This window comes from Miniopterus natalensis, chromosome 19 (assembly GCF_054644295.1).
Source record: "Miniopterus natalensis isolate mMinNat1 chromosome 19, mMinNat1.hap1, whole genome shotgun sequence".
In the NCBI taxonomy this organism is placed as follows: domain Eukaryota; kingdom Metazoa; phylum Chordata; class Mammalia; order Chiroptera; family Miniopteridae; genus Miniopterus; species Miniopterus natalensis.
The window spans coordinates 8,484,581-8,511,262 of NC_142099.1; the positions used below are offsets into that span (position 1 = coordinate 8,484,581).

The 26,682-nt window shown below is 51.0% G+C and overlaps 1 protein-coding gene across 1 annotated transcript; it reads left to right on the forward strand.

The window, feature by feature from the left end:
* Positions 1–529: 529 nt before the first annotated feature.
* ATP1A1 (ATPase Na+/K+ transporting subunit alpha 1) lies at positions 530–26,682 on the forward strand. Its single transcript, XM_087827845.1, has 23 exons — positions 530–697; positions 10,321–10,425; positions 10,896–10,955; positions 11,983–12,186; positions 12,814–12,927; positions 13,310–13,444; positions 13,553–13,670; positions 14,163–14,431; positions 14,927–15,125; positions 15,407–15,516; positions 17,035–17,169; positions 17,401–17,593; positions 18,745–18,920; positions 19,776–19,912; positions 20,677–20,827; positions 21,376–21,544; positions 21,673–21,827; positions 22,176–22,299; positions 23,517–23,662; positions 23,758–23,888; positions 24,135–24,236; positions 25,830–25,921; positions 26,326–26,682. The coding sequence occupies exons 1-23, from the start codon at positions 686–688 to the stop codon at positions 26,352–26,354; spliced, it is 3,066 nt and encodes a 1,021-aa protein (XP_087683971.1). The 5' UTR covers positions 530–685; the 3' UTR covers positions 26,355–26,682.

The following is a 26,682-nucleotide window of genomic DNA, read 5'->3' on the forward strand; positions in this document are numbered from 1 at the left end:
CTCCGCGCGAGGTTTCTGTCCCGGGTCCCCGGAGACTCGGGGAGCACGGTTCCGAAAATGTACCCGCACCCACTGCGGACCTTGCGTGCCCTACAAAGCAGGCCCGTCACGCAGGGCGGCAGGAGGGGCGCGGGAGCTCCCTGGCCGCCGAGTCCCCGCCGGCCAGCCCGTCGGCGCGCCCCGCAGCGGCGGGGCCGGGCCTCCCGGGATGCGGGCACGCGCGCCCCGGGCCCGGCGCCCTCCTGCCGGGAGCCCAGACTGGCTGCAGCCAGCGCGGCCCGGGCCGGGGGGAGGGGTCTGGGCGGGGCGGGGTCCGGCGGGCGGCGGGTGTCGGGTTGCTCCGGTAACGGTGACGTGTCGCGGCGTGGGCGGGGCCAGCACGCAGGTTGCATATTTTAGGAAGTGAGGAGGCGGCGCGGGCTGGAGCTGCGGCGGGGTCTGGGGCACAGAGCAGCGGCGGGAGGAGGCCGACACGTGGCAGCAGCAGCGGCAGCAGCCCCGGCGGCGGCGGCACCCGCACCGGCCCGACCGCCGGCCGCGCGCCCTCCTTCCCTCCCGCCGCGCGGCAGCGCTCGCTCCCTCCTCGCCTCTGCGCGGGGCGCGCTTCCCCGGCCGGGCGCTGCTCTCTTCCTTTCTCTGATTCCGCAGCGGCAGGACCCGGTGCCGGGCACCGACCACCGCCACCATGGGGAAAGGGGTGAGTGTCGGGCGGTCCGGGGGCGCGGGGCGGCCGGGGAGGGGGAGTCGGCAGGGCGGCCGCGGGCAGCCGGCGGGGGGCGCGGCGAGGCGCGGGCGGGCCGGGCGGCCGGGCTGAAAAGACAACGCACTTGAGAAATGGAGGGAGCGCGGCGATGGGGGACGGCGGGCGGGGCGGGGAGCGCCGGGGGGGCGGCGCGCGGGCCCGGGAGAGGGGCTGCGGCCCCCCCAGGCCGAGCGCGCCGCGCCCCGGGCTCCGGAGGGCGCGCGGGCGCCGGGCCGCCCGGGAAGGAGCCGGCCGCCGGCGGCATCCCCGCGCCCGCTTCCCTCCCCGCCCGCCCTCGCCTCCATCTCTCGCCTTCCTCTTTCCCCCGCCCTGCGAGCCCCGAGGCCGGGCGCGCTCCTCCCCTTCCCCCGGGGCGCTCCGCCGGCCCCTCCCTGGCCGCGTGCCCGCCGCCGGGGGCTTCCGACGCGGGGGCGGCCTCGGGGTCCGAGCTCCCGCTCCTGGTGGCGCTGGGGCTTAGCCAGCTCCCCGCAGAGGCGGTCGTCCTCCCCCAAAGGGAAAAACTGGCTCCCCCTTACTGCGGAGCCGGTCGTGCGGGCTGGTGCCAGCCAGGGTGTGTCTTCACCGCCCTAAGATGGCCTTTAAGGTACACTTTTGAGAGCTTGACTGGGAGACTTTCCATAAACACAGGATGCGCCCGGAGCGACTACCCTGGGGAGGGGTGTGAAGGTGTTTTTTTATTATTTTTTTTCTCTTTGTATTGAACCCGGTAGGACTGGCTGGCCCACAGGGCCTCTGGGTACAATAAACCTGGAGGCGACGGGCTGCAGGCCTCGTAGGGGTGCGGAGCCGCCGCGGAAGCGCGGTTGCCCGAGGAAGGAGGGGGCTCCGGGGCGGGAGAGTGCACGTCTCCTTGCTGCCTTTCTCTAATTCCGGCTGTGCTCTTAGCCCCTGCAGAAGACGAGGGACCGACCCCAACGGGAACAAAGTCGAGTTGAGAGAAGTTTATACAAAATAACCACCGAAGTATCAATTCATGGGATTAAATGACTAGGCCGTGAGAATACTGGTAGGAGAGCATTTGCTCCCTTACCTCCAGGGCTTGCCCTGTACCTGCACTTAGTAGGTCTTTGCAGGTTCTTAGGGCTCCTGTGTGCAGTAAGTGATGGGGAACAAGGGAGGGTGCAACCTGACTCTAAATGGGTTTTGAAGGATGTAATGGGACAGCTTGGATGGCCTGGTAGGGAGAGGTGGGAATGCACAATTTGTATCTTTTAAAAGCACAAAATGTGGAGGGCTGGCCCAGGTCAGATAGTGGAAGGCCAAGAGCTGAGTGCCAGCCTGGTAGTCCCCATGGTGGAAACTGGGTTAGTGGCCTGTGTTTGTACCACACCATCAAACCCTAGGTCATTCCTATAAAAAAGCTCTTTAAAGCTCATTCCTCTATCTCTAACTCCCTCAAATAAAAACCGAGTAATATCCTGGGCCAGGTATTGCTGATTTGTGAGGGTGTAGAGATCATAGATATGTACCTGAGGCCTAGGAAGGTGAAGTGACTTGCTCAAGGTCAAATGGTTCATTAGTGACACACCAGATGTCCCTAATTCCTGAACAACCTGCGGCCTCCCCAGCCTGAACTGACGCTCACTTCTTAACGTTGCCTTATATGCAGAACTCTAAAGTCCTTCTTCAAATGAAGCTGGGGGTATGTGTGATACTGAGTGGACCGGAGAGATGTTTGAATAACTTATGTCCATGTATCTGTGTCTCTTTCATAACCACACACGCACAGTAGTGGTAAAGACAGCAATACGCCTGGGTTGTAGAGGTTTAATCAGGATGCTTTATGGATCCTAATAAAATGTCTAGTGGCTAGCAAATGAAAAATTAACACATGCTGATAGTGCTGCTTATTTTCTGGGCTGTATTTTCTCATTTTGGGTACTCTGATAATTTGAACATTAAGGGTGTGTGTTGATGATGATTCTCCTTGGTTAAAGTGACCCTTTGTGTCCCCAGTGACTTACTGTGATCGTCCAAATGTTCAGGAGGGTATTTTATGCTGAAATGTTGGGATTTTTCCACATGAGGATTAAAATGTGGGTGGAGTGGTGACTAAAGCCCTGCTGATAATTGGTTAACCAGGAAGCCTGTACCAGCAGCTAATTTTTTAAGGTCATTGTTAATTTCTCCCCCTTCTCTTCCCACTGTCGTCAGGAGCCTAGGTTTTGGTGGTATTTCAGGTGATTTTCTCCGTAAAAATCAAATTCTTGAGCTTTTGGTAAGAAAACGAAAGAACAGCTGAATCATTCCTGGGTGAAATAGGATTTTGCCTCTTTTTTCGTATTGGGCGTTTTTGCCAGTGACTTGGCTTAAATGTGCAGCGAGGCCTGCCACCCACAACTATGTAGCCAAAGGTACACAGAAACTCTCTCTTCTCAAGTTTACAAAGGCTGGGGGGTGGCGGTCGAGTCACCAGGCCCTTCGCTGCAGCTCTCCATTGTTTGAATATTAACTTAGTTACCGAGAAAAGAAATCCTAGCCCGTGAGTAGTGATTTAAAGGGGAAAAGGTTCAGGTGAAGGTTGCACAGGGGATCCGCATGTCAGCAGAAATCCTGGCTGTATGGTAACATTATCAGCTGCCCTTTTGGAGCTCAAACTTGAAAGTGTGACTAAATCTTCTCTGGCTGCTATAAATCTAGTACTTTAGACTGAAAACACTGTGAAGGCAGAGCCCTCGGTGTGGACGGGTGCCCAGGCCTGGCCGCCAGTGAGGGCAGCGCTGGACAGGAGGCACCCGGGGACTAGCACCGGGGACAGAGAAGGGGGTGGGGGATGCGTCGCACCCTTTGCCTGTGAAGTGTTCCGAGTGTGACAGCTCTGCTCTGTGCTCTCTGTACCCTGTTCTGAGGGTGTATCCCCTTTTGGTAACTTACTGTTTAATTTGTAGTGTTCTCTGCCAGTAAGTTTGTAACACACCAGTGACTCACCTTAGGGTGGGAGGGTAGGGAAGGGGGAGGTCTGCATCATAAATCTGAGCACCTGATTGAGAGTAGGCTAAACCTGACAACCAAAAGGGGGGGGTGTTAAAAAAAAATCCAGTAAAATGTTTATCCAGATGAGGGCTAAAGCTTAAAATATATGGACCTCTGGAAGTGTTATTCCTAAATTGCATTTAAAAATAAAAAGGGGCATGCAGGAGGCAGCCGATCAGTGATGGCTGTCTCATCACTGGTGTTTCAGCTCTCTCTCCCTTCCTCTCTCTGGAATCAATAAAGATAATATTTTAAAAAAATAATAAATAAATAAAAAGGGAATTCAACATTGTAAAGCTCAGTAGACTTGGCACCCATCCATGCTCCTTCCCAGAACCCTTTTAAAAGGGTTTTTGTATGGAAAAGTACGTAAAATTAGTTTCATTCCTTTAAAAACAAAACAGTTAAAAAAAAAAGAAGAAGAAGAAGCCCTTAGGTAGAATACTCACCTTGAGGACCGAGTGAAGCCATCTCTGTTTAGCGTGAGTGCAGAGCAAGTGGGAGTTGTGGTTGTTGGGGCTTATAATGGGCACTGAGAGATCAGATCATTCTAAACTGTGGGTTTTCATGTTAGTCTTAAGCTCTTTCAAAACTAGAGGGTAGTTTTTCTATCCCCTGAAAAACGTAGTAAGGATTAAAAATAATGGGAAGTACTTTAACTCTCCAAAGGAAAGCCAAGTGGAAGTATCATTTGGCATCACTGACCGCTTTGCTATTTAATAGCATCTTAAGAGTTTTCGTCTACTTTCACTTTAAGGTAAAGGCCTTTACATTTTTAAATTCTTTATAAAAGTCTTGCAAAATAAAATGGCCTTCTCAGCCCCCCCCCCCCATGATGGGAGGGAGAGAGAACCGTGCTGTGGTGCCGCCTTCTAGCTGCCCAGGGCTCTGAGCCAGCCAGCAGGCCCGAGAAGAAACACGAGTGTCAGATCAGATGGGCTCGCGGTAATCAGAGTGGCTGCACCGGAGCAGCAAAACACTGGGCAGACGGTGCCCTGGTCCCTGCCAGAGCTGTCCAGGTCTGGATCACGCTGAAAGTGCATGTCCAGTAAGTGATAACGTGAAGCAGAGAGAATTTTAAAATCCACTAACTGGTGTGTGTGTGTTTAACTCTCCTTCCTTTCTGCATTTTTGGAAACGGAGAGTAACCGAGTCAGGTTTGAACTTTCTCACGTTGCCATGAATTGAGTGTATGAGAGGAAATGTGTTCTTTGGCTGGAGTCTGAGAGAGACTGTTCTTTGCATATGACTCACCTCATTAGTTGTGCTGAAATCTGTTGTCAGGAATCCACAAGAAGTTCTTCACATTTATTTGACTGATGTTTGGAAGAGCAAATTCTGTCCCTGAGAACAGCACCCCACCCCCACCCCTCCACAGCTTTTCTCTGGTTTCATTTGGATCCTGAGCCAAGGGAGTTTTGGCTGATAGACCTCTTTCCTTAGTTCCTTTGTGACTTGACAATGAATTGTATCTGAACGTTAATTATCTCCATATCTGATTTTATTCAAACCCCATTTAGTAGCAGCTATTGGATATTTTCTGTTGGTGATCGGAAAAGTTGGTCCCTGGTGGCTCTGCTTTGTCTTTGGGACTTGGATTTGGAGTCCGGGTAATCAGAGTGTAAGGTTTGGGTCTGTGCGTCTTGGTGTTTGATCTGTAGTTCCAGTCTGTCATCACGGCGAGGGTGGGGGATTAGCTTGTGTTTTTCTTCTATCTTCCTCTTGATGTGTGTCCCAGGCACTGTATTTGGTTTATTGCTCCGACTCACATGACGTTTCCCTAGGGCCTTGGTGCCTTTTAGCTCTTCAGCCTGGCAGCCGATTGACTTCCTCCCCTGCCTGCAGGGACTTTTGGGGAATTGATTTGGGCCACTTTTAACACTTGTGCCAGTTGTCTCCCAAACCGACAACTCCTTTTGAGTCCTCTTGAGTCGCGCTAGCCAAAGGGTGTTCTGGAGAGTGAAAGGGGTGAGGAGAGCAGCAGGTGGAGGGAACAGGCAGAAGGTTTTAACTCCTAATAATCCAGGTGCCTGAAGTAGAGGTGGAGTACCCCACTGAAAAGAAAGGGTCTTCCCCTTTTTTTATTTATTTTTTAATTGGAAGAACAAAACACATTTTCAGAAAGGGAATAAATCTAAAATATATTGATACCTTAGAAATTTTAGAATTCTTTTTGATGATGAATGATATGTACCGACTACTGCAGGTAGGCTGAGTTGGCAGGCTGGTTAAAAGTTTACGTGCAGGCAGGATGGGGGGAAGGCCAAGCCTCTCTGTGGGGCTGAGGGAACACAATGGCTGGCGCTGGAGCTGTTTTCTCTGCCCCCTGTCGGCCGGTGGGCCGCAGCCCAGGTTTGGAGCTGTTGAGCCAGCTCACAGAGGGGCCCGCTGCTGTGGCCTGTGTGACCTGCTCTAGCGGTGAGGGAAGGACTATGGGGCATGGTCGTCCCGCGGATCGCCTCTGCAGAGAACAGCTGTCCCTTCACTGCAGTAGGTGGTGGTGCGGGTCTCCTCCCAACCTGGGCGTCTCGTAGTCCGCGGACACCTGGCTAGAGAATTCTTTATACGTAAACTAACTACACACTTATGTATAAGTCATTATGTTTAAGTATTATGTCATTTAGGAGCAATTGGAGGTCTAATGAACTGGGTGTGGTCATTTCTTATATGTTCTGTACGGGTTTTTTTGTTTTTTTAATTTACTGGGGTTACACTGGTTAATAAAATTATATCGGTTTTAGGTGTACAATTATCTGTATATTGTATTGTGTGTTCATCACCCTAAGTCATGTTTCTTTCTTTCACCATTTATTCCCCTTTTTCTGTAAGTTTTAATTGACGAAATGAAATAAAAAATAGTCAATGAAGGTTTTTTTTAGCGTTTAAAAGGAATTTTCATAGTAACTGAGGAATGGCAGTAATTTATTTGGAATATATGATCCCAGGAAGATTGGACACACACATACACACAGAGCCCACCCACCCACCACCACCACCTTGTACATACATAAAGGAAAAATGTAGCCCAGACCACTGCCTCTAGGTGACCAGCAGGATCAGAGACCATCCCCTCAACTTCCTTGCTAAGGCGGAATTTGCCAAATTGGATTCAAGAGGCACCACTTCTATGACCCTCGGCTTTGACGTGGACTGCATTTGCAGGGGCAGTTATGCTTACCTGCCTTGCAGCCCCTCTTGCTTATCCAGAATTTTCATTTGTGAGTTTTGGAAACAGGGCAGTTTCTAGGTATTTTGTTTCAGATTTGATGGCAGCCCCTTGATTAATCAGACTACCAGAATACACCAAGTGTTACTCCCATTTGAGGGATGAAGAAAGTGAGGCTGGCTGTTCAAGGTCCTGTAGCTGGCATAAGCAGGGTTAGAATGACTTGGGGATGAATTACAAGTACTATCGAAAGTCCTGTCTAAAGGGCGTGGGCAGCTCAGCTTCCAAGAACCCTTGAGACTCTCTCTGCTGGCATTTCGGAAGTCCGAAGAACTCTGAGCTCCCTGCTGACACGGGATTGTGCTGATAGGTGGGGACGGTGGCCAGAACTTCCATAATGCAGGCAGCTGACAAAGCCTAAGAGGCCTGCCCTGGCGGAGGCTGGTAGTTGAGCTGGATATGAAAGCTTGGGAGTGGCAGCTTCAGCTTATGCAGACGTGACTTACCTCTGTGATGGAAACTTCTCTCCTAACACTCACTGTATTTTTTTTGTGTGCCTCTTTAAAATTCTGGGCTAGTCTTCTGTACCTGTCATCTAGCCCCCACTCCACCCCCTTTAAGTTGTTAATTGCTGAAGAGGAGGAAGGAGCGTCTCTAGCAGGTCTCAGGGATGCCTCGCTCATTGTAAGGGTTCCATTTATGTTTTTAAATGAGTGAGGTTTCTTAAATGTCTTAACCTTGGCTCCTCCTGTCAAAAATCTTCATTTCCCATCTCTTGGGCACCCTTTCCCTCTACCCAGGTCAGATGGCAGCAAACTCAGGATGGCGAATCTTTGAGAGGATGGAACGCTTGGGAAGCACAGGACTAAGTAATGACACACGTTAAGCTGTGTCATACTGGGCAAGCCCCTGCCCTTGTTGTGACCTCCCACTTCCTAAATTAGAGTGGAAAAAAAAAAAAAAACCAGAACCAACTTACTTCATTTTCACAAGTGGCCCTTTTAAGAAGGGTGTGACACCGAGCTTCCACGGTGCCCTTCCTTAGAGACCTCAGAGGGTGCCCCGGGGAGTGCCCTCACATGGAGCGGGACAGGGGATCTGAATTTTCTAAATGAAAACGTAGCAATTCTGTGCCCAGAGGAGTGGAAGGCCATTTTATCCTACCCATTTTTTAGACCTGTTTCCCTGTCCCAACCCCCAAACACACATACACAGAATTTTTTCTGCTTTGAAACTAGTGATTGAGACTGATAGGGACTTAAGTAATATTTGCTTCCTATCAAGATAAGCTATTATTAAACCATTGTTTTACCTGTTGGGAGGAACTGAATTGTATAAATTGTATAAGCTGCCCTGGTCTTCTGGACAAACATTTCCTGGTGAAAAAATTAACATCTTAAAAGAAAAAAAAAAAATCTCGCATGTTAATACTTCCTGTAGCTCTTTCACAACTGTCCTCATTTAAAACTACGCCTGTACAGCACGGCTTGATGGAGGGGGGGCTTTTAGGGAACCTCAATTCTCAGCTAACCTAACCATGGATAACTGTGGGGCTGCAGGCAAGATATTTATTTTGCAAATCGGGGTAGAACTTTTCACCATGTCCACGGCCTAGCTGCTCCCACATTCTCTCCCCCCTTTTGGAGTGGAAAAGAAACATACAGGTGGTGAGGGGAGGGATTTTTAACTCAGATTTTCATTCATTTAAATTAAATATATTTTAATGATAACCCCACTTGCTTAAAGAGAATTTGTGAGCTGTATTTTAAAGAGCAATACGACCTGGCCACATGGGTCTTACAGCTCCCTGGTCAGTGGCTTTAAAATGATTTTTCAGGGCTGTATTTGCCATTAAGTACATGAAGGAGATGTCAGTGTAGACCGTGGCTCCTCTGGTGGTAGCCTGTCCTTTGTGTGTGTGTGTCTGTTTGCTTTTAACCGGCACCAGGGGCTCTGTGCACAGAGGACTAGCTCATGTGGTTGCTCCACAGCGGAGGGAATGTCGAGAATGTTGGCTGTCTCTAGACCTGTTTCGTTCTTAGCAGATAAGGCAGGAACTCAGGAGCTCCACTCGGCTGGAAGGAGCTGTTAGGAGGGACACTGCCGAAGTGGCCACGGAGGGTGAACAGTGTGAATGCTATGCGTGTTTCTACGCGTGGGCAATGCCAAGTCATTTGGGGCGGGGTTTCACTGTGGGGTCTTAAGAGGGTACTCTGCCCCCCCCCCCCAGCACAATAAAATCTTAATCTGGATGCACTTTCCTACTTAGTAGTTGGCATTTCTGAAAGTTCAGAATGAGTAAGGGAGACTCACAAAATAATAGTACCAGCATCAGAGATCATCCATTTTGAGAAAATGGCCAACCCCTCCTTCCTTTGTCCTTCGTAGGTGGCAGTTATTGAGGGGGGCAGTGTGTTGGGGGGTCTGGAGTGAGGCAGGGCCCGTTCTCCGAGGACAGCGTTGCAGGACCTCGTCCAGGCTTTGTGTAGATAAGCTCAAGCCTTTAAAACGGGGGAGGGGGGAGTGGAACAAGCTAAATTTAAACTAGGGAATCAACATCTTCTCTAAAAATTGTTTCACTTTTCAAGACGCGTAGGTGGATCCTGTGAAATATCTCCCATAACCCACGTGCTTTTCCTGCATCCTGCGCGTGTCAAAACATTTTCAGTGACTTGACTTGGGGGGGGGGGTTCTTTTCAGGCTGCAGGTTGGGGTGGGGACACCCTTTTTTTTTGCTCTTTCATTTAAAGAGTTTTAAGAGCTCTTAGGCTGACTGTCAGCATTCTCCTGTGAGCCCTAAAATTACTTAAGTTTGATACTTAATGACTTCTCTACAAAGCTAAGAATTTAAAAGTAACTAGTATTTAGATGTATTGTAGCGTTTGGTTCTCTCCAATACACTAGAGGAGGTAAAGCACTATCAATTATCTCCATGCTATAGAAGAAAAAAGAGGAAACTTAAGAGTTAGTGCCTGGCCCAAGGACACGCAGGTGGCACGTGGTAGAGCCCAGGTTTTGAAGTCGGGTCTGCCTGGGTCGGGGTGCAGAGAAATAGTTCTGAGTTAGTGACATAAAGGGGCTGTCGGCCTTCGGGGGCGATGGAAGGAAGGCCTCTGCGTAGAGGTTTTCACGGCACAGCCCTCTCTCCCCGCATGGAAGGGGCTGCAGGGCCCTTGTGAGACCTGCCAGCCCCCCCTTCATGCCCTGGGGTGCAGGTGGCGCGTCTCGAGCTGATGGCAGCGTTAATAGATTGTTTTGCCCAGTGTATGGCATAAGCACATACATTGCCATGAGTATTAGCCCAGTGACTAATCGAAACGATGGCTCTCCTGAAAACTGCTGAAGCCCCAGGCCTCTGAATCTTCGGTTTCGAGACACCGTTCATAACTCACCACGTCTTTCCACCGGTCCCCTGCAGGTTGGACGTGACAAATATGAGCCTGCGGCTGTTTCGGAGCATGGCAACAAGAAAAAGGCCAAGAAAGAGAGGGATATGGACGAGCTGAAGAAGGAAGTGTCTATGGTAAGTGCCGGGGGGAGACCGCTCTCCCGCTCCTGAAAATGGATGGTATCGAATCTTGTGAGTGCGTCTCACACACACATGCTGGCCCCCCCCGTCAGAGGCTTGCTTTATTTTAAAAGTAATATGGTCATTGCACTGGTTAAGATTTTACGGAATTATAGAGGTCACTATGGGACTCTTTCATTTTCAAAGCTGTTAGAGGGTTGGAAAAGTTACGCAACTGCTCTGACGTAGCCAGAAGGATGGTGTGTGGCTGTCATCGGGCCTTTGCTTTTCCGCGCTTCGATGACAGTTGGGAACTTCCAGCCTCTCCAGGCTGCAGGGCCTCTGCACACAGTCTGTCAAGGCAGGGGCGGTTCCCCCAGCTCTGCAGGCCGGGTGGGTCTCTGGGAACCTGTGGCAGGCACGGAGCTTTTTCTAATACAGTGTTTAATTGTGGGCTTTGTTTGTTTGTTTCTGCTTTCCCTTAGGATGACCATAAACTTAGCCTTGACGAACTTCATCGCAAGTACGGAACAGACTTGAGCCGAGTATGTTCTCATTTGAAACTTCTTGTACAAAATCCTGATCTGTCACACTTTCCCGCCCGTGTCACAGGCCTAACTTTGGGGACCTGAGGAGGGAGCACAATGACAGCCGCCATCTGAGTGTCTACTGTGTGACATACACAGAGCTTGGTTTTTTTATATGCTTTTTAAAAAACATTCTTTCCCCTGAAACCTGGAAAGTGCCTCGGTCATTCCCGGCCTTTTGGCTACAAATCTTCCCTTTATTCCTCTGCATTTGTTGAGTTGAGTTGAGTCTCCCAACAGTTCACGTTTGCACTTGACCAGCTGTCAGAGCCTGGGTCATTTATTTGAAGCCATATATATACTTTTAAACACAATTCAGAGGAACCCTTCAATAAAGTAGGTGTTGTATCTGCTTGTTATCTATTGTTTGCCACAAACAATATAGAGGTGAACAGTTGGAGGGGGGTGGAGATTGTTATTTCTAGACAGCCACTAGGAATTCTGGGGAATAACCTGAGTTCCAGGTAATACGTAGCCATTGTCTCTAATTATCAAGAACTTCTAAGAAGGTGCGTGAAGTTCTATACTTAAAACTGGGCTATTGACCTAATAATAGGTTGGATTCCTGCAGAGATTTTTTTCTTTCTCCTTCAATGTGCATAGAAGGTTTTTTTCCTCTCTGACAAATTCAATATACAGAAAATTCAAAGCTCTTAATTTGCAAAACTGAAGCAATTCGTTAAAATAAATATCTCTTTGGCAAAAATGCAGGGTAGCATGAATCCCTTATCTACAACTTAGACCGGACTGGTTTCAAATTTATCCGTGGACCAGTTTTAAAAACAATGTCAGTCTGGATGTTGTGGGTTCCTCCGGAAACCTGGGCTATTATTGGGGGTCCTCATCGGAGTTTGCCAGGGCTTACTTTGGCTTGGGAAATGTTTCTTTCCGAGTCCTTTATTGCCGCTTTCCAGCTGTCGGGCAGGTGTCGTACCTTGTTAAGCGCTGGAGCAGTTCGTCTCATTTACATTCCTCTGCCTCTCAGGGCTTAACCAGCGCTCGAGCTGCTGAGATCCTGGCCCGCGACGGTCCCAACGCCCTCACTCCCCCTCCCACCACCCCCGAGTGGGTCAAATTCTGTCGGCAGCTGTTTGGGGGGTTCTCAATGTTACTGTGGATTGGAGCGATTCTCTGTTTCCTGGCTTACGGCATCCAAGCTGCCACGGAAGAGGAGCCTCAGAATGATAATGTGAGTTCTGCGTTTCTAATTTGGATTATTGGGTACACATAAAGTATCCTCTTGGTCTTTACTGCCCATTTCTTTTCAACTACCACTAGTTTCTTGATGGTTTTTAACACCAGGGAAAGTAGCGTCGGCGACTGTTACCTTCAAGGCCGGTTGCCTTCCTTCCCCTGAGGTTGCCCTTTCCATCTCCGGTCCCGTGGCTGCTCTTTCTAGCTGGACGTCCGCCCTGCTTGCCGCTCACTGAGCAGGCGAATCTGCGCAGGTCCCGGCCTAGGTCTGGCTGCCACTCGTTAGAGGACAGACCACAGCTTTTAATGTTGGCACGTGACACGTGTCCAGAAATGTTTGCTAGCTGCCTTTCAAAAGTCACACGTTCCAAGAATACTCCATTTTTATAAAGCAGGAGAAACGGATGTATCTAGAACATTTCCAAAAGTTGATCAAGTTAGTCACCAGGTGTCTGTGTGACTCCATTTCGGACTCTCCCGTACCTGGTCTTTGGAAAGATAACTATGAAGACTTGAGTTCCTTGATCTCTGTTAAAAATCTGTTCTTTATGCCATCAAGCATTAACTGACTGTTCCAGCTCTTTACCCGGCGTGTGCGGTCCTAACTCGCCTCTCCCCGCAGCTGTACCTCGGCGTGGTGCTGTCTGCGGTCGTCATCATTACCGGTTGTTTCTCCTACTACCAAGAAGCTAAAAGTTCGAAGATCATGGAATCCTTCAAAAACATGGTTCCGCAGGTACCTGCTTTGTCCTGTCCCCTCAGGTGACTTAGCCCAAGAATGTGAACTGGTGTGAAGTTCAGGTTTTTCCAAGAACTCGGTGACTCTGGCAGGGAGAGGGAGGGATGCCTTCAAAGCGACCGTCTTCCCTCGGAATGTCCCAGAAGGAGCACGTACCGTAGGAATGGGAGGGCGGCCTCGTAGACAGCTGTTGAGCAAGCTTTTGTAATTTGCACATATAAGAAGGTTAATATTTTTGTTAGTGCAAATATGTCTTTGCTACGCATTCAGATAATTAGAATTACAGATCGTTTTGTGGCTTATTTTTATTTTTTTTACACTACCCTCTCGGTTATCTTTTTTCATCTGATTTAATGGTGTAAATTTTCCCCTTCCAAAGCAAGCCCTGGTGATTCGAAATGGTGAAAAAATGAGCATAAATGCAGAGGAGGTTGTTGTTGGGGATCTGGTGGAAGTGAAAGGCGGGGATCGGATCCCTGCCGATCTCAGGATCATATCTGCAAACGGCTGCAAGGTAGGTTGGCACAGACCTCCACCGGTTGGGGTTTGGGCACCGGGAGTCGAGCAGCCCAGCAGCGGGAGATGTGTCCTGTGCACTCGACGACACTTTTCTCACCGACAGGTGGATAACTCCTCACTCACCGGGGAATCGGAACCCCAGACCAGGTCTCCGGATTTCACGAATGAAAACCCCCTGGAGACGAGGAACATTGCCTTCTTTTCAACCAACTGCGTTGAAGGTAGGCCATTTGAAGGCATCGTCTTAGTCATTAGCGACAAAACCCCCCAAAAAATCACAGGCACAACTTGTGTTTTCGTTTCATTGACTGTCTCTGGCCACTTGGGTCAAGCACAGCAGCAGCGGCTCCCCTGCTGGCAGGGGCCCCGGGGGCCCCGTGGCCGCCTCCCTGCCCCTCCCCTCCAGCCCCTTCTGTGGCTGCGCCCCTCCAGCTCGGCGTCGGGAGCCGCCTCCTGCCAATGGGCAGAGATCCCTTCGCCAAAGTCTCTGGTTTAAAACAAACAGCATAGAGACGTCTGTAATATTTTAAACAAAAATAAAATTAAAAAAATAAAATACAAATAAAATTTTCAAAAAAATAAAATAGAACAGCATATAGCAGGAAGGAGCTGGCTGTTCAAAATGTGTTTCTGTCTTCTTGCACCATGCCTGGAAACCGCCAATTCTGTGGCTCCTTTGATAACATCTGGTGCAACCCCCTCCCCCTCTCAAGGGACTGCCCGCGGCATTGTCGTGTACACCGGGGATCGCACCGTGATGGGAAGAATCGCCACGCTGGCTTCGGGGCTGGAAGGCGGCCAGACCCCCATTGCCGCGGAGATCGAGCATTTCATCCAGCTCATCACGGGGGTGGCGGTGTTCCTGGGGGTGTCCTTCTTCATCCTGTCACTGATCCTCGAGTACACCTGGTTGGAGGCTGTCATCTTCCTCATCGGAATCATTGTAGCCAATGTGCCCGAAGGTCTGCTGGCCACTGTCACGGTGAGAGGATGGGGGGGCCGTGTTCTCGGGGTTGACCCGGATCAGCTTGCGCAAGTGTAAGGCTCATCTGCTCCCCTCTCCTGGGGGGTCACCGACTTATGTTCTACTGCACGTGTCTGTGTAGAGATTTTCTTCGGGGCCGCGTGATAGGTGGGACAGTGGGAGGACCTCGGCGTGGTTTTATGTGGAAGATAGTGACCCAAACCCGTGAACTTTGCTCTTGTATTATCACATGATCCAGAAGAGCGCAGCGGAGAAAGGGGAACCTGGGGTTGGCTGGGGGGGATCCGAATGTGCTCAATCCTGGCTGTTTTCACAGTGCTTATTTAGGGGGAAGGGAAAGCCCCCTATGCATGTAATAATTATTTTTTTAGACATCAGAGGAAGGTTGGAGAGTTGATTTTAGACAGATTTCTTGTATGTGAGGGTGTAGCCAGAGTTTTAGGATTCCAGCCTGGTTGAGATCGAAGTAATCCGGTTCCTAACACTCTGTAGGTGTGTCTGACCCTCACTGCCAAACGCATGGCGAGGAAGAACTGCCTCGTGAAAAACCTAGAGGCTGTGGAGACCTTGGGGTCCACATCCACCATCTGCTCTGATAAGACTGGAACCCTGACTCAGAACCGGATGACCGTGGCTCACATGTGGTTTGACAATCAGATCCATGAGGCTGACACGACTGAGAACCAGAGTGGTAAGACCAGGGCCCCACACTGCTGTTCATGCTGCCTTTTTATTTATTATTATTTTTTTAGTCAATTGGTCAGGAGTCAAGGGTGTAGGTTTTACCTTTTTTTTTTTTTTTTTTTTTTTGGCATGTCAAAAGAAAAACTGAATTTGCCCTACAAATGTGGTTGAAAAACTCCTAAAACCTGATTTGTTTCATTAATTGGGAAATGAGGTGACTGTCATTTCCGTCTTCGTGGGACTTGAATGCAGCGTTAATGCATTCTTTCCCCACCTTGACTCCATCAGGTGTCTCGTTCGACAAGACCTCAGCCACGTGGCTTGCCCTGTCCAGAATCGCCGGGCTCTGTAACAGGGCCGTGTTTCAGGCTAACCAGGAAAACCTGCCCATCCTTAAGGTACGCTCTGGAGTTCCTCGTAGCCCTTAGGCTTAGGGGTGTGGGTACCACACAGGGACAGCCGTGCGAGTGTTCTTCTTACGTAGCGTGTGACCTTTGCGGTCTGTGAGTACCTGCTCCCTGTAGGGCGCGGGGATAGTCCGTGGGGTGCTTTGCTATATGTAACCTTTGTGGCCTATAGATCCTGAAGTACTTACAGTACCCATAGTCCATCCATATAGTTTGGGGAAAAAGTGAATCTACAGTAAAAACTGACCAAAGAAGGGTGGTGGGGGGAAGCGGGAGACCACCTTTGGTGAAAACCTAATTAATAAAATCCAGTTTTACTGCTCTGTCCACCTAACCTGGGGGACAGTGAGGTCTGCTTGACGCTCAGTAATTGCATTTGCATGTTAGGATACAGGCAGATTCCAGTAAATCCCTTAAGCCATTTATTTTCTTAAAATAGCTCAGCTCTTTCTCTTATCTTATTTGTTCTTAGCTTGCTTACTAATGATGCAAAAATAAGCTCAGCCTCATGAGGTTTTACTGTGTGGCCTGGTGAACACAATGTCAGAAAGGCCATGAGCTGCACAAGGTCCCTGGGGACGTGGATGGCCCTGCCCTGGCCTGTCGCGGCCACACTGCCTGTGGTAGCTCGGGGTAGAGACCCAGTTGTCAAAGAGACAGCGGCCGAGAAGGAACTGAGATGGGTTCTGTTGTGCAGATGAGGCTCTTTTATTCTTTAAAGGAGATTGTCTTGTCTGATCGGAGGACGGTGTTGTTATCTTAGAATAAAACTTCATGTTTTTCCCTCCCTCAAAGAAGAAATTGTCTAGGCTTTGAGCGCAGGAACTCACAAGCCTCAAATCGGTGCTGGTTTAAAAGCCCCAGAAAGGTAGCTCGAGATGTATTTCTAAGTATTTCAGGAGTCGGGGCCATGTTAATGGTATTATGTGTGGATTTTAACTGAAACGGTAGCTGATGGTATTACTGTTGGAGCTGGTGGTACCTTTCACTACTCATCCGTTGGGCCCAGGTCTTTTTTCCACAGTCCTGTTTAGAATATAAAGTCCTCTGCTTTACCCTTGACACAGACTGTGTGTTCCCAATCCTGAGAACCTAAGGCGTTTCTTGTAAACTGTGGGGCGGTGACGAGCGCTGTGTTTGCTTTGTCGCCAGGTATTTTCAGATTTGTGACCAGAAAAGTATGTCTGGAAATAGGGTTGGCTTTGAGACTTTTCGACAGGGCAAGAGAAAAAATAGGCTAAACTAGTTTGGAAAGGGTGTGTTTTGCTTCTCCCAAGGGTAGGTGGCACCTTCAGAGGCCAGTCTGGGGAGGGGAGGAGACGGGCGTTGGCGTGGGGGGCAGCCGTGGCTGGGCATCTGGCCTGCGGGGCTTCCTGTCAGTCCCGGCGAGGCTGCTTCTCCTGCCCCCCTTCTGAGATGGGAGCGCAATCCGGGTGATTTCCCCTGACTTGCGGTGGCGCCCGGTGCAGCGTGTTCGGGAAAACTAACGGGCGTCGTCTGTGCTCACAGCGGGCGGTGGCGGGCGATGCCTCCGAGTCGGCGCTCCTGAAGTGCATCGAGCTGTGCTGCGGGTCCGTGAAGGAGATGAGGGACCGATACGTCAAGATCGTGGAGATACCCTTCAACTCCACCAACAAGTACCAGGTCCGAAGCTGCGGGGGGCGGGGGGCAGAGAGGGGCGCGGGGCGCCGGCGGGAGAGCCGGGCTCCCTTGGGGAGCGTGTCCTCGCGTCTGTTCTCCCTGCAGACTCCGAAGTGTGCGACGGGGCGTGAAATGGGGGGGGGTCTTGATTTTTTTCATGACAAATACAAGTAAGGGAGGCTTGTCTTCCTCCGTGGGGCGCCGCCCCGCTTACCTCTGAACTGTCCTTTCTAGTTGTCCATCCATAAGAACCCCAACACGGCGGAGCCCCGACACCTGCTGGTGATGAAGGGCGCCCCGGAACGGATCCTGGACCGCTGCAGCTCCATCCTGCTGCATGGCAAGGAGCAGCCCCTGGACGAAGAGCTGAAGGACGCCTTCCAGAACGCCTACCTGGAGCTGGGCGGCCTGGGGGAGCGCGTGCTGGGTACGCAGGGCGCCGCCCGCAGAACCGGTCGCCCCGTTGGCCTCTCTCGCCCCTGGTGGTTGTGCGAACAGTGAATGCCTGGGAAGTGTTTGGGGCCCTGGGCCCTGGGCGGCAAGATGCTGCCGGTGAGCCTCTGGCTCCTGCTTAGACCCTGGGTCTCGTGCTGGTCAGCTCTGTTTGGGGAATGAAAGTGGGCGGGGGGAGAAGTTTATCGACCTGGCCTTTGTTGCTGCTACGTCCACGGTCTGTAAACTTAGTGAAGTCAGAGCTGATTCCTAGGGCATTTCGGTGAGCCGCGTCCCGACGGCCCTGACGGCTGAGTTACATGGGAGCTTGGGCCCCACCGTCTCAGATCAGACGACCGGTAAACCGTCGGCCGGGCATGCTGCCTGGTCTCGCCACTCTGCCCCCCACTGCAGATTAAAAGCCCTTTTAGCCACCGTGGCGTGTAACTGGGAGAGGGGCACTTAGGAGGCTTTGTAGGCTGGCAGAAGTTATTGATGTAATTCTGCCTGCTCTCCTCTGCCCACCTGACAGGTCTCCCTACACTCTCAGGTGCTTTCTGTGTCCCTTCCCCCACGCCCCCGAAGGAGCAGCCGTCTCTCTCCTAGGGACCCGCTCGGCACCTTAGAACACTTTAAAGTCCAGTGTAACCTTCCGGCAGCATTGGAAGGAAAGGAATGTCTTGAATATCACGGCTGCTGTTGTAAATGACGCTGGGTGATGGACCCCCCGGGGAAGGCGTGTCTGGTCGTTTATTCTCAGCGCTCAGTAATACGGCTTGTTTAAATGAGCAGTGAGCAGAGATGCGGCCCGATCTGTCCAGAGAGGGAAGCGGAGACAGATAATGACGCGATTTGCCAAATCATAGCAACAGAGCGGGCCGGCCTGACGCCCAGCATCCTGGTCTCAGGACCGGCGCCGCTGTGGCCTCCGCATCAGACAGTCCCTCCTGTGCATGCTTGTCCTTGCCGTGGCCCCGTCATTCGTCTGTGTTCAACGAAACCTTCATACTGTTATAAAACGAGGCTTTTAAAAACAGTCCAAACTAAACATGGAGCAAGAGGTAGACGGGCGGCTTGAGTGGCAGCTGTTGCTGTCCCACGGCTGCGTCCGTCGCGAGTCCTCACGGGCCCCTGCCCTCCTTGCAGGTTTCTGCCACCTTTTGCTGCCCGATGAACAGTTTCCCGAAGGCTTCCAGTTTGACACCGATGAGGTGAATTTCCCTGTGGAGAATCTCTGCTTTGTCGGGCTCATCTCCATGATCGACCCTCCACGGGCTGCCGTCCCCGATGCCGTGGGCAAGTGCCGGAGCGCTGGGATTAAGGTAGGCCCGCCCGCCGCCCCAGGAGCCACGTGGCGGCTGCTCTGCGCACCTGGCTGTCCCACCTCCAAAGCCTTGGTTTCCACCAGAAAAAACCAAATGGTATTGAAGTGTTGGTGTAAACAGATGAGGGATTTTTTATTTTTTATTTTTAATCTTTTTTGGGAAAAGATGTAAGCAAATTAAAAAGAGCAGAGGACTTGGTAAGGTTTTTAAATGATTTTGAAATACTTGGTTCTCAACATGTTTCATACAGAAAATGGCATGTCTTCTGTGTTTTTAATGAAGTGGTTTTTTAATGATGGTATATTCTGTATCTCTTTTTGTTAAAGCTGTGGCGTACTGTTCGGGCACCCTAATACTGGGTGTTCAGTTTGTTTCTGTTTCATTCTCATGAATTATAAACACTGCCCTGAAAAACTAAAAATTATTCCCACATTGCTGATTATATTCTCCTGAGTGTATTGTTCTGAAGATAGTCATTGGGAGGAGTAACAACTTTGAATTCTTGTTACATGTTGCTCTGCCCCCAAATTGGGCCACTTTCAAGTGGCCCCTTCACCCTGCAGTCCCACCAACATCAGATTTTTGTCATTTTTCACTGGTTTGGGTAAATTTGAGTACTTTTATATGACTGTAAAAAAAGAAAAAGATATTGTGTATCCTATGTGCTCATGTACCAAGATCTGGGTATTGGCTTCGTATTTTCTTTCTGTGAGCACGTGTTTATATCAGCAGTCTCTTCCTTGTCGTTTTCCAAGCCAAATCGTCCCCAAAGTTACGTTTCCCTTATAAAAGGCCTTTTAAAGATGTTTGCTTAGCAGCTGTATTCAGTAAATTGCCTGTTCCTTGTTGCAGGTCATCATGGTCACCGGAGACCATCCAATCACAGCCAAAGCCATTGCCAAAGGTGTGGGCATCATCTCAGAGGGCAACGAGACCGTGGAAGACATTGCTGCCCGCCTCAACATCCCCGTGAGCCAGGTGAACCCCAGGTGAGACGGGAAGCTCAAGGCAGAGCCTTGAATGTGCAGATGCCGGGCGTTGAAAATCCTCCGCCTCGACCTGTAGTGGTTTTCTTCTGGGTTTGCTCTGAGCGGGGAATGTCCTTCCAATGCCAGAAAGCAACCCCAGCAACTCACAATAGCCAACTCTTAGGTGGTGCTTACTGTTGTAACATATTATGTTAAGGTGGGTATTAGTCCCACTTTGCTGGGCAGGGAAGCCGAGGCTTGGTCATGCCATCCACACGGCAGTCTCACTTCCAGTCTCACGCTGCTAACTGCCTAGCACCTCAACAATTCCCAGGTTCACACTAACACCATAGAATAGGGAAGACACAATTGCCCAGGTAATTCAGGGCAAAAAAGGAAAATAGAAAAGGAGAAGCTTTGTTTTGTTTTTCGTGTTTTAAGGTTTAGACCCCCTCCACCCTACTTTGGGGGTTTGGTCTTTCCTTGGCTCTGCTCCTGTCTAAAACTTGGTCATATTATTTCAGGGTGTCTTTCATAAAAACGGGGGAAGGAAGGTGACAGGTCTGCCTCAAAGGTTGTTGAGAGTCCTGAGTGAAGTAACATATGAAAATGCTTTGTAACCTACAAAATACTGTACAGACTTTAGCTGTCACATGGTGGGGAAAATCCCCCCTGGCTTTGCGTCGTTTATGACGTGTTCTGCTGCATAGAACGACATCCTCACCTGGCTGAGCATCGCGCCGGTGAGGTGATGGGTGACCTTTCTCCTTCGGTCCTAATCCCAGAGACGCCAAGGCCTGTGTGGTCCATGGAAGTGACCTGAAGGACATGACCTCGGAGCAGCTGGATGACATTTTGAAGTACCACACGGAGATTGTGTTTGCCAGGACCTCTCCCCAGCAGAAGCTTATCATTGTAGAAGGCTGCCAGAGACAGGTCAGTGTGCGGCCAGGCCAGGCTGCTGTCAGGGCTCCAGCCTCGGTGACTGCAGTTCCAGTTCAAAAAAGCAAAGCAACAGAGGTAGAAACAGGACCCAACTTTTCTCAGACTCAGTAGATGTGAGCCAGTAAGAGGCACCCGACACAGAGCAAAGGGCGACTTGAGAATGGTTTAGTGGAGAGACTCGCTTCACTGTGGCCGAGTCTGAGCCTCAGCACTGGCCTGGAGCAGCAGCCAGGCTCCTGTCTACACTGGCAATGGAATGGCCAGGAGAAATGACCTTGAAAGGACCTGGGGACGGCGGCGGGGGGATACGTAAAAGACTGGGGTTTTCCAGAGTGCCACTCGCCAGTCAGGACTTTGAGTAGCCCTTGTTAAAAGAGGGTGATGTGTTTGTCGCTCGGCGATTCTGTGGCTGGGGAGCAGCCGTGTGGGCTCTCAGCCTGCGTGCCGTGTCTGATGAGGGAAGGCGGGTGGAGGCAGGCGCCTCACTCATTCCCGTCTCTGACTACATGATCGTTAACCCACACCCCCCTCCCCCGCAGGGTGCTATCGTAGCTGTGACGGGCGATGGTGTCAATGACTCTCCGGCCTTGAAGAAGGCGGATATTGGGGTTGCCATGGGGATTGCTGGCTCGGACGTGTCTAAGCAAGCTGCTGACATGATTCTCTTGGACGACAACTTTGCCTCAATTGTGACTGGAGTAGAGGAAGGTGAGAGTCCTGATACGCCAGTCACATCCGTTTCTGTGCAGTATGGGGTGGGGGTGGGGGGCGGTGTATGTGCAATGTGTAGCCTACTCTTTAAGCTAGATGATTAAAAAAAAAACTTGCTTACCTAGGTCGTCTGATCTTCGATAACTTGAAGAAATCCATTGCCTACACCCTGACCAGTAACATTCCAGAGATTACCCCCTTCTTGATATTTATTATTGCAAACATTCCACTGCCACTGGGGACCGTCACCATCCTCTGCATTGACTTGGGCACGGACATGGTAAGTGAACATCACAGTGTCCACATGGCCTAGTGTTAGATGTGACATCAGCGTCACCACTGGGCTCCCAAGGTCCACATGGCTGTTCGGAAAAGGAATTTTCAGTAGCAATTTCCAGCATCAAAAAGTCAATGTTACTCTTCAGGGCAGCTGTCAACACCTGTTTATCAGGTTGGAATCCTGCCTTTTGTATAATTTTTCTGTGTTTTGTGTGTGTGGAGGGGGCAGGAGCTGTAATACCTCTTGGTATAAAAAACAGATTTTTGAAAGGGAGGGTAATGATTTTATTACAAAAGGTCACAACGCCAGCTTCCCGGATTTTTATAACTTTAATCCCTTCCTCCCCAGGTTCCTGCCATCTCCCTGGCTTATGAGCAGGCTGAGAGTGACATCATGAAGAGACAGCCCAGAAACCCCAAAACGGACAAGCTCGTGAACGAGCGGCTGATCAGCATGGCCTACGGGCAGATCGGTGAGCGTCTCACTGAGCAGGAAGCTGGTGAAGGGACAGTCTGTGGTGGTGCCGCCTCCGACTTCTGAGACTTCAAATCCAGGGTGGCTTTCAAACCTAGGGTCAGCCATGACACAGGGCAAGACTGGGGGGCGTTTACAGTTCTCTTCCACGTGAGAAGGAATCGTAACTGGCTCCCCAGTTCTTCAGACTGAGCAGCCTGGACTGGGCTCAGCTCTGCCTGAGATTGCGGCTGCCCTGCACCGCTGAGCCTTTTGGGTTTTAGAACTGGGCCCAGTGCTAGGGAACTGCGTGTATTACCTCAGAGGCGGCTTTGCCTGGGGTTGCCCAGTATCCATCACGAATTTGGATAGAGAGGGAGACTTTGAAGAAGTTGCATGGGTTTAAAGGTTTGTTTAATAGGTCAGGACCAAATGGTGGCCCCGCGCCCCTACCCCCAGTGCTTGGTTTCTGTTCCACCTGGGAGCATGGCCAGCTACCTGGTGCCCCAGGTGGTGGGCAACGAAGTCGCCTTTGATCTAAATCTTCTGCCTCGTCTCCCTCAGAAGAACCTGGTGCAGCCACTTGTTCTGGTTCATGGGTTGCCTCACTGCGAGCACTTGGGGAAGTGGAACAGATTAGTACATGATGTAAATACGGCCAAGATTAATTGAACAGTTGCTGACAATAAAGTGATTGGCTGGTAGCCCATCCTGGCTCTTCCAGGAAACCTCATTTTGAGCAGAAGGAAGACCAGGTCCGGAGTGTAGGGTGCAGTTTTGTACTGAGGAATTTAGGGGAGTGAGGTGGGATTGGATGCCGGGGAGAAGGGTCCTGAAGGTGGGGGAGGAGGGTTGGGTCAGGAAGTGCCACGTTTGTTACTTCCACAGTGGCTGGCAAAAGGCAAAGGGTGCAAATTTTGAGAGATTGAAAAAAGTCCATTTTTCAGAGATTACAAAGTAGGGAAGCGATATTTTCCCCTCAAGGGTCATGCCCTGAATGAAGCAGGTGATCGAGTAACAGGTGGGGGTTGAGGAGCAGCCCTTGTACCCTTTTAAGCTCTAACGTGGTGAGCAATTCAAAGTCGAGAGGGCCCCGGGGCAAGGAGTGCGCCCCTGGGTCCTCCGTCCCACTGGTTGGAGCCGGCACGTGGGCTACAACACCCTGAGCGTTCGTCGGCCAGCGACAGATGCCCTTGCACCGGTCTCTGGCGTTAAAGTTGCTTTCCAACCCCTCAGGCATGATCCAGGCCCTGGGGGGCTTTTTCACCTACTTTGTGATTCTGGCTGAGAATGGCTTCCTTCCAATCAACCTGCTGGGCATCCGAGTGGACTGGGACGACCGCTGGATCAACGATGTGGAGGACAGCTATGGGCAGCAGTGGGTGAGTGAGGTTCCGGCCGGCCCCTGGGGTCCCTGAGGACGGCAGCCACACGGCCCCCAGCCGTGCTTAGCCGCCTGCCCGCCTCTGCCTTCCAGACCTACGAACAGAGGAAAATCGTGGAGTTCACCTGCCACACCGCCTTCTTCGTGAGCATCGTGGTGGTGCAGTGGGCTGACCTGGTCATCTGCAAGACCAGGAGGAACTCCGTCTTCCAGCAGGGCATGAAGTGAGTGGAGGGCAGCCCAGGGCCCTGGTCATCTCTACACCCTTTTGCAAAAAGCCCGGCACCCAACACATGGCAGAGTTCCTGGAATCTTAGCTTAGGGAGCAAATTGAGGACGCAAAAGGTGGTTTTCTAGATTGACCTCGAGTTCCTGAGTACAACTAATACATGAAGACAGTGATTTTTAACACTTAATGCAACTTCTATTTGCATTTTTAAGCATTTACACCTCCCCCCTCCTGATTTTAGGAACAAGATCTTAATATTTGGCCTCTTTGAAGAGACGGCCCTTGCTGCTTTCCTTTCCTACTGCCCTGGAATGGGAGTCGCCCTGAGGATGTATCCCCTCAAGTAAGTCGCTCTCTTCTAGCTCTAAGAAGTGGGGAGCATTACGTGTGGTGCTTCCTCTCGTGACAGGCAGCAGTTGCTCTTCATTCTCAGAACCTGCGGGTGGTGTGCACAAGGGTCCCTCTGGATGGAAAATTAGGAAAGGCTGATGCATCAGTAGATCAGACAGCAAATCCAGAGGCTGGCCGGGCTCCGGTGCCCAGGATTCGACCTAAGCCAGGGAGACGGGCTCTGGTCCCTGGGGCTTGCTCACCAGCTGACTGCATCAAACACTCAGGCCCCTCTCCTCCCCAGCCACAGTCCAGTTGTCGGTAGAGGCCAGCTAGGGATGTCCTGGACTTTAGGGACCCAGATTCCAATCTGATTAGCTTACCTAGTTACTGTGTGTCCCGCCGCGAGCCCCCCCACCTTTGTGGGCCTCTGAATCCTCTGCTCTCAGGGGAAAGGCTAGAGAAGCAGAGCAGAGGTCCTCTGACTTTACCATAGGGAATCAAAGGAAGCCAACCATCGGGCTTTGGTCAGAGCCAGACCAGCCTTCAACACAGTGAGTGACACTGCACTTGTGCTGAACACCAGCGTGTTTGGTGGTGTCTGCACACACTCCTCCTCTGCCTGTGGTAAGGCTCTTCCCCCCCGGCCCGTCACCCCTGATGGTCCTTCAGGGCTGGTTTCCGGGGTGCACATCCCCAGTGTGCCGTTGCGCCTCGTCTGTGGCATTGCTTATTCGTCATTTCGGTTCTCCACTAGATTATACTCCTTAAGGCCAGGGCCACGCTGTCTTTTTTTTATTTTGTGTCCCTGCACCCTGCACAGAGGTGGCATATGATAGGTACAAGCCACGTCCCAGTGAATTCTAGCCTCTAGGGCCACTGTTTATCAAGAGGCAGCTGGGAGAATCGAGCTCTTTAAGAGGCTGAAATGAAATCACACTAAAACAGGGCAGGGCCCCAGGACATCTTGCTTTAACTAGAGAAATTGTTCTTGACACGCCACCCAGTTTGGAAGGTGGTTTAGTTGCTCTAGTGCCTGAGTCAGGTGAGGATACCTTCAGCTGCCGGGGAGGAGGCGCCTGCCAGGGGTCCGCCCGGGCACAGCCTTCCTCGAATGTTTACTTCGGGAAGCTGGTTCGGAAGAAAGCGTGGCCTCCAGGGCGCCCGTCTCCAGCCTGGGGACTGTGGCCGCGGCCCCTTGGCTCCCGAAGGCCTCTGAGCTGCTGGGGCACAGCCTGTTCATTCCCCGGTCTGGCACTCGGAGCACAGCTGAATGTGCCAGATTTCATTGTCAGACCAAATTTAGGGGGTGAGTGAGCTGGTTTTGACCCACAGTAGCAGTTCTTTATCTTTAAAGGGCATCACGCAAATGACTTGTGCTTCTAAACACTTTTCAAAGGGCAGAAAATGTCCAGTCAACAAAAAATCCAGACTTGCCTTATGAACCGATTCTCATGAAAACCAAGCTGAGGCTGGCGAGGGGATTCCTTTATAAAGCCTACGGTCTGGCTTCTCCTGCCTTCCTCGGCCTGGGCACGGAGCAGCAATCTTGTGTTCAAGGCATTTGTGTATGTTCTGTAAAAATCAGTGCCTGACTCTTTTTCAGACCTACCTGGTGGTTCTGTGCCTTCCCCTACTCCCTCCTCATCTTCGTATATGACGAAGTCAGAAAGCTCATCATCAGGAGAAGCCCTGGAGGTAAATTAGGGGCATCATTCGTTTGGGGGGTGGGGGGCTGTAGGTCTGTGGGCTTTTGTTATGTTTCCTGTGAAGTCTCTGGGCTCAGCCTGATGGGCTACGGCCCTTGGACCAACTGTAAACTGGCCACCAGAGTAAAATCTCAAGGTTTTAAAACCGATCGAACACAAACCAAACGTGATGCCATGGAAACGTCGTCAGAAATCTAAACCCTCTTTGCAATCAACACGATATTCCTAAGAACGTTTATATAAACATGGTTGAGGTCCCACGTTGAGCTGGGGTTAACGCCACCCCCTCTGTTGGCTTCGTCACCCTCGGGTCGGTTCTTAGAACTTGGTCCCTCTGTGCTAGAGCGAGGAAGACTCACCGTGGCCTGTCTTGTCTCCCTTTGCTGCCCGCAGGCTGGGTGGAGAAAGAGACCTACTACTAGAGCCCCGTCCTGCACGCCGTGGAGCATCACACCACACACTCTGCACCCCTCACCCACCCCCTTTGTGTACTTCAGTCCTGGAATTCGGAACTCTACCCTGGTAGGAAAGCACCGGAGCATGTGGGGGAAGCCAGACGTCCCGGAATGAAGCATGTAGCTCTATGGGGGGAGGGGGGAGGGCTGCCTGACAAACATCTGTCTGTGGGAATGACAACGGGGAAGGTTTTTATGTGCCTTTTTGTTTTTGTAAAAAGGAAATCATGGAAAGACCGAAAGAATACATTTTATATCTGGATTTTTACAAATAAAGATGGCTATTATAATGGAA

Bases quoted from the DNA above. Each gene is read 5' to 3' on its own strand.
- ATP1A1 (XM_087827845.1), top strand. The intron at 19,913-20,676 runs GTGAGACGGGAA...TCCTAATCCCAG, and splicing joins GTGAGCCAGGTGAACCCCAG to AGACGCCAAGGCCTGTGTGG. The intron at 22,300-23,516 runs GTGAGCGTCTCA...CCAACCCCTCAG, and splicing joins CATGGCCTACGGGCAGATCG to GCATGATCCAGGCCCTGGGG.